The 6,599-nt window shown below is 55.7% G+C and overlaps 1 protein-coding gene across 2 annotated transcripts; it reads right to left on the bottom strand.

Moving 5' to 3' along the window:
• Positions 1 to 894: 894 nt before the first annotated feature.
• ETV3L (ETS variant transcription factor 3 like) lies at positions 895 to 6,293 on the bottom strand. 2 transcript variants are annotated; one of them, XM_024748306.1, is made up of 5 exons: positions 6,230 to 6,293; positions 5,899 to 6,136; positions 5,454 to 5,643; positions 4,931 to 5,051; positions 895 to 1,364 (listed from the first exon to the last, which is right to left on the bottom strand). In XM_024748306.1, exons 1-5 carry the CDS (start codon positions 6,291 to 6,293, stop codon positions 895 to 897), a joined length of 1,083 nt encoding a protein of 360 aa, XP_024604074.1. The 2 variants fall into 2 exon arrangements, with proteins under 2 accessions (XP_024604074.1, XP_024604073.1); XM_024748305.1 differs by having other exon boundaries at positions 5,899 to 6,293.
• Positions 6,294 to 6,599: the final 306 nt, after the last annotated feature.

The following is a 6,599-nucleotide window of genomic DNA, read 5'->3' as shown; positions in this document are numbered from 1 at the left end:
TCTGGGGGTCATTCTGTGAAGACCCGTGCTCTGCTCTTAGGTTCCTTCCTTGAGGTTGGTTTCTCACTGGCCAGGGCAGCTCCTCGGGCTACAGCTTCAGCCTTTCTTTCTGGGACATGATGGCAGCAGAAGGGAGGAGAGTGGCTGGCTTGATTCCTACCCTTCCTCCCAACCCCCTCTACCCCCTTCCCATCAGGAATCTTGGGTGCTGTTTAACTCCATACCAGATCAGAGGGCAGCAGGAACGCAGCAGGGGGTGGTCAGCCAAGAGGGAGGTTTGCCAAGGGCATTTTATTCATGGTCTGCCGTGGAGTATTACAGAGCTGAGAGGCCCGTCCCTCCTGACCCCACTTGCTTGGGTCTTGGGGAAAGGAGGGGATAGGAGCTCCCAATGTCGCAGAAATCAGAGGGATCGGAGAGAGCTGCATGGAGGGGCAGGAGAGAGAGGGGAGACCTTAGCCTGATGAGGGACAAGGGCCCCAGCGAAGAAAGGGGTTGCCCTGAGACTCGGAGAACAAAACAACTCCTGACCCTTCCCCAGCTTAGACTCTTAATTTCCCGTCTCATGTGAGCAGGGATAGGGTCTTTCAAATGATGGAAACCTATGGAAACCCCATTCCCTTTCTCCCTCAAAAAAAGTTGAGATTAAGAATGTCTCCTTCATCTGATTAGCAGTTTGGTGGGGGGGGCACTCTGCCTCAGTTTTCCCCTTCCCCACATTCACTTTTTCCCTGCGATGCCCCCCACCTCCTTGGGTGCAACTCCGTTCCTTCCGATCGTTCTACAATTTAAAGCTGTTTCCAGCCAGGGGAAGGAGCAAAGCCAGAAGGGAGGTAGATAAGAGGTGAGATAGAGTTTGGGGGATACCCCCCCACTTCACATCTTCCTCTCCCATTAAGGAGGATCCAAGGGCCACACTGCTTTGAAGTTCTCCAGATTGGGGGACACAGGACTTTCCTCTACAATGTAGGGTTCCTGCCTCTCTGAGGAGAAGCCCTCTCTGGGATCCATCGTGGCATCAGGCTTTACCTCCAGCCCCTCGGGCCTCAGGCTTGGGAGCCAGAGCCTCTCCCTAGCCCCCTGCGCCAGCCCGGCCAACAGAGGAAGGCCAGGAAAATGCCGGGCCCCTGGGGTCCCTGCAGCCCCTGCGGGTCCTGGGAGCAGGGTGTCCGGCATGGAGGACCCTGGGAAGTGTTGCCCTGTGGGGACAGGGGACAAAAAAGGCCCTGAGAGGTGGGGCCAGTCAGAGGGGACAGGGGGTGGCAGGGGAGGGGTGAAGGAGGCAAAACTGGGAAGCTCGTCTTGGGGGCTCCCCAAATGGCAGCAAGGGCTGAGCCGGCAGGGGGCTGGGGCAGAGCCAAGTCCTCGAGAGGGAGAGAGAGAGAGAGAGAGAGAGAGAGAAAGGGTCAGTGAGTCCCCACCGCTGGAGATGTCTCCTTTCTCTGCCTACTTCCCATTTCTTTTTTTTTTTTTGCGGTACGCGGGCCTCTCACTGTTGTGGCCTCTCCCGTTGCGGAACACAGGCTCTGGACACGCAGGCTCAACGGCCATGGCTCACGGGCCCAGTCGCTTCGCGGCACGTGGGATCCTCCCGGACCGGGGCACGAACCTTTGTCCCCTGCATCGGCAGGCGGACTCTCAACCACTGCGCCACCAGGGAAGCCCTCCCATTTCTTTTTGCTCCTGCTTGAAACCTTCTCTCCCCACCTGTGCACCTTCCTTTTTTCTTTGCTTCACATCTTATCGTAAATGTCCTCTCCTTGGGGAAGCCTCTGAGCCTTCCCAGCCTAAGTGAGAGCCCCTGGACTCCCCCCTCATCCTTCCTGGTACTCTCCTCCAGGGCCCTGTTGCTTAGAATCAGGAGTCATTTGTGTGATTGTTAATATCTTTGTTTCCAACACTGTGGTGGCAGGAACTGTGTCTGTTTTATTCTGGATCCCGGGATCCAACCCAGCCTGGCGTGTATTAAGTGCTCAATAAAAATGTGTTGGATGAATGAATGAGGATATTCTTTGCCATAACTCAATGGATCCATTCTTCACTCTCCTTGTCCCTGTAGCAAAGGACTCTAGTTCTATTCTAGCTGGGCAAAGATCTAGTTGTGTGACCCTGGGTTTGTCATTTAAATTCTCAGTCCTCAGTTCCTTCATCCACAAACCCCCTGCTCCCAGCTAAGATCCAGCAGCATCATGGGGCCTGCTGAGCTGTGAGGCCAAGCATGTGGGGTGAGCCCCAGCCTTCCCCTTCTCTGGCTGGCTCTGGACTATAGCTCTCCTCCTCCAAGAAGCCCTCCCTCCTTCCATTCCTTCCAAATCTGCTCTGTTTCCCCAGGATCCTGCAATAGGGACTCCTAGCCTGGGATCTCTGGGGATGATTATATAGAACTTCACACCACTTTCTATAGTTCAAAAAACCTAACTCCAGTTCCACATTTTTTCTTAGCAAGTATCAACCCAAGGTGATGACATCAGCAGGGCTATAGTTAGTAAAAACTGGAAAAAAAACGTAGTTATTACTTAATTCATCCGATTTATGTGGTAGGAACAATATTTCTGATGTTGGATCTGTGAAAGGGGAAAATAGTGAAAATGATCCTTCATGAGGAAAAGCGTGGAGACCCCTGCCAGGGTGTACCTTCTCCTAAGTCACTGTCCTTTTCTTGGGATGTGGAGACTGCTGTCTTCCCCCAGGAAGGTTGTGTCCCTTGGGGCTCCTGGGGGCAGTGTCCCCCCTCAGGGCTCCACAGCTGAGTAGGCGTGTGGAGAAGATGGTCCTGAGAGTCCTCCTACCCCTCCCCGCCCCTTCCCAGCACTGGTCCTGCAGCTTCTGCCCCTGGCTCAGTAGTCCTGGCCGCTCTTCTGCCCAGAAGCAGCTTCCTCTCTTGACACCAAGTGCGGTGAGTGAAGGGCTGGCACACCCTTCTGGAATCCCAATCCAGAAGTGGGCCTGTGGCTGCTGCTAGGCTCCCAGAGACCTGAAGCGGCTTAATGTGCCCCAGGACCCAAGCACAGGCAGGGCCTGGGCACCCGCAGAGGGCAGGCGGGTGCAAAATACCTCCCGCCAAGCGGCAGCTCGCCAGGGAATGTTTTTTGATTTCCCCCTCATAGTTTCCCGGAGAGAGCAGCTCTGTGCCCAAGGCATTCCCAGAACTGGGAAGGGGTGGGTGTGGGTGGAAGAACAGAGAGGTGTTCAGGTGCTGTCTTGCTGCAGGCTGCCAGACTTGTGGCCCTACGAGTCCTAGCCGGTCTTGGGCCGCCCTACGCCCACAGCCTTGGCTGCGCTCGTGAGGACCCAGAGCCAGGTGCCCTGCATTCTCTGGGAGGTGGGACCTCTGGGCCCTCAGCTGCACTTGGGTGGGGTGAGGGCCATGGGTCTTTGTTCCATGAAATTACCAGAAGTGGAGGGATAGGTCTTGGGCCTCTGCAGAAGAACCTTGTGTTGGTCAAGCGTCTCTGTTGATCTTTTTCACAGAAAATCTGACTTTGCTTCTTCCCAGCTTACAGTCCTGGAAGAACTGGCCTCTGCCTGCATTTTTGCCGTGTCCCCCTCCGTCACCACGTGCTGTCACACTGGCTTCCTCCCGCTTCCTCTTTCCCGCCCCAGGACCTTTGCACACCTCATTCTCTCTGCTTGCCATGCTCTCCTCTCTCCCTCTGAACTAAGCTGGTACCGATTTACATTTTGGGTCTCAGCTCAAATGTCACTTTGTCAAGGAAGTCTTCCCGGCTGCACCCTGAACTTCCCTGTAGCAGTTAGCACAATTATCATTACTTATCCACTTGTTGGATTATTAACTGAATGTCCGCAAACCCCCTCTTGTCTACAAGCTCTATAAAGGCAGTCTTGCTCACATTGGCACCCCTGGCCCTAGGACAGGGCCTGGCACATTCAACAGGAGCCCATGAGCTATTTGTTGAAAGAAGAAATGAGTGAATAAGGGAATGAATGGGTGAACTTTATCTTCCCAATCTCTCTTCAGTTGGGCCTCCTTCTCCACCCATGGCCCTTGCCTTGGTTCTGTCCCCATCGTCCTCTGCCTAGATGATCTTCAAAGCCTCCAACATCAGTTGTATGCCTCTTCCACCACAAACTCTACATCAACCCAAGTCATCTTTGCAAAATGAACAACTGGATGTGCCTCTCCCTCTGGGTCCCTCCTGTCCACAGGATCAAGTCCAAGCCCCCTCAGCATGGCTTCAGAGGCCCTCCGTGACCAGATGCCTGTCTGCCTCGCCAGCCTCGTCTCTCACCCGCCTCCTTGTTCCCACTCCCATCACGCACCTTACTCTCGCCATGTAAGCTGCCAGCAGATCTTCAGATTTACTATACTCACTTGCAGCTTTTTACTTCACAAATGCTGTTCCCTCTGCCTGGGCATCTTTCTCCATCTTCTTCACCTGCTCAGGTGTAGCCTCCTCCAGGAAGCCCCAACTCACCTGCATTCCCATAGCACCTCGTGCTTCCCAGAATCTCAGCACTGGTCACTGACCATCCTCCCATCTCTGTTCCCTACTGATCTCCGAGCATCTTGAGAGCCATCTTTCATCTCTGGGTCCCCACACTTAGTAAATAGCTGGTGAGCAATAAATGTTTGTTGAATGAATACATGACTTATCCTTTGATTCATGCCCCCTCACCCATGTGCTCAATCAAAAGGGTCCTCCCGGGGGCTTCCCTGGTGGCGCAGTGGTTGAGAGTCCGCCTGCCGATGCACGGGACACGGGTTCGTGCCCCGGTCCGGGAAGATCCCACATGCCGCGGAGCGGCTGGGCCCGTGAGCCATGGCCGCTGAGCCTGTGCGTCCGGAGCCTGTGCTCTGCAGTGGGAGAGGCCACGACAGTGAGAGGCCCGTGTAACGCAAAAAACAAAAAAGGGTCCTTCCCTCCTTTGCTTAAGATTCCCTGAGCCCACCCCAGTCCTGACCACTCACGGTGGACAATGCTACTGCTTCCCTTCTTGTCCCTGGAGGCCTCTGGTGGTCCTTGAGGGGTCCGCTGTCCAGCCAGCTGCTCTGCCATGGCCCAATGGGTGGACAGCCTGCTATGCAGGAGCTGGGGAGTGAAGAGAGCAGGCTCAGGGGTTGAATGGACCCTCCCTGGCGTGTATTCCCCAGTATATATTGTTTGTTTTAACGACCAGTCATTAAAATAATGAAATACTCTCATAATGGTTGCTAAGTCAACACTGCCCACATGTCCTGGACCTGCCCCTGAGACCCCGCCACCCCCTTCCCTGCCATCCTGGCACAGAAGGAGTTGTTCTCTCTCATAGGCAGGTGCTCTACTATAGGGATCGTTAAATATGTAGGGGTGATTCAGAGTATCACCCCCACCCCTGGGACACTCAGGGACTAAGGATGCAGGGGGAGAAGAACATTGAAAGCTGATGGGCCCCTGAGGCAGAGAGGCAGGTTCCGGTGGAGCTCTGGGGACGGGACCGGCTTTCATGCCTACCTCACTCTGTACACCCATGGGCACCAGGGCTGGTCGAAAGAGAGCAGGGGCTCCCAGCAGCAAGTGGAGGGATGGCGGTGCCCGCACCTCCCACAGAGGGTAGTTGACTACGATGAGCTTGCTGAAGTTGAACTTGTAAGTGAACCTTTTGCCTTTGGTCTTGTGCAGGATCCTCTTATTGTAGTAATATCTGGAGATTCCAAGGTTGAGAATAAAGGGTTGGCCCAGTGGCAGGGAGGATGCAGTCAGAGACGCAGCCACATCCCCCGTCCCCAGGCTGCCAAGGCAAACCCCAAGCTGTTCCTGGATAACCACTGGACATCTCACCATACTCCAGAGCACTTCCCAAGCCTTGGAGGGGCGGGAATCTGACAGGGGTGCCAGAAACCACGGCTCTTTTCTTTGAACTCTGCCCTGTCTGGCCACGTCGGCTGCCTCCTCTCACCTGAGGGCCCGGCTCAGCTTGTCATAATTCATCTGTGGTTTGCACTTCCTGCGGCCCCAGAGGCGGGCCACCTCGTCTGGATCCTTGATGACAAACTCCCCGTACTCTCCCTGCTGCCAGGCGATGACATGGCGGAACTCCTCCTTCTGCAGCAGCTCCAGGATGAAGTGCCATAGCTGGATCTGCCGGGAGCCCGGGGACGACTCGGCTTTGCAGGCCCAGTCGGGGAAGACCAGGCCTGGGGTGGAGAGGGGAGTGAGCGCCGTCCCACTGCTCCCGAGGCCTCTGGGGCACTGCTGGAGCGCAGCTGGGACACCTGGCGGAGGCTCACCTGAGATCCAGAAGTTACAGGAGGTGATGGCAGGGATGCCCTCATCCAGGCAGCTGCAGTGCATTGTCCATTCCGGGGGTGGGGGGGCAAGAGCTGTGTCTGGGTCTTGGGGGGAAATGGTCCCTTCTTAGGAGGAAGCTAAAGAAGGCAGGGGAGAAGGAGGTGAAAGAGGAAGGAAAGAGAGAAGAGGGAAGAGACTAGGGGAGGAAAGGGAGACTGAGGCAGGGGAGCAGGGTCTGAGGCAGGAAGCTCCCCCCTAGCCAGGCTGGGCCCAGTCTCCTCTGGGGACCTCCTCACTGGCCAGGGGCTGACCCAGGGCTTGGGGCTTGAGGCTGAGCCGCTTTATAGATGGGGAGGAAGGCAGAGGGTC

Source organism: Neophocaena asiaeorientalis, unplaced genomic scaffold, assembly GCF_003031525.2.
Source record: "Neophocaena asiaeorientalis asiaeorientalis breed wild unplaced genomic scaffold, Neophocaena_asiaeorientalis_V1.1 scaffold76, whole genome shotgun sequence".
NCBI lineage: Eukaryota > Metazoa > Chordata > Mammalia > Artiodactyla > Phocoenidae > Neophocaena > Neophocaena asiaeorientalis.
The sequence above is the reverse complement of the archived record's forward strand: the minus strand, read 5'-3'. Positions and strand labels throughout refer to the sequence as shown.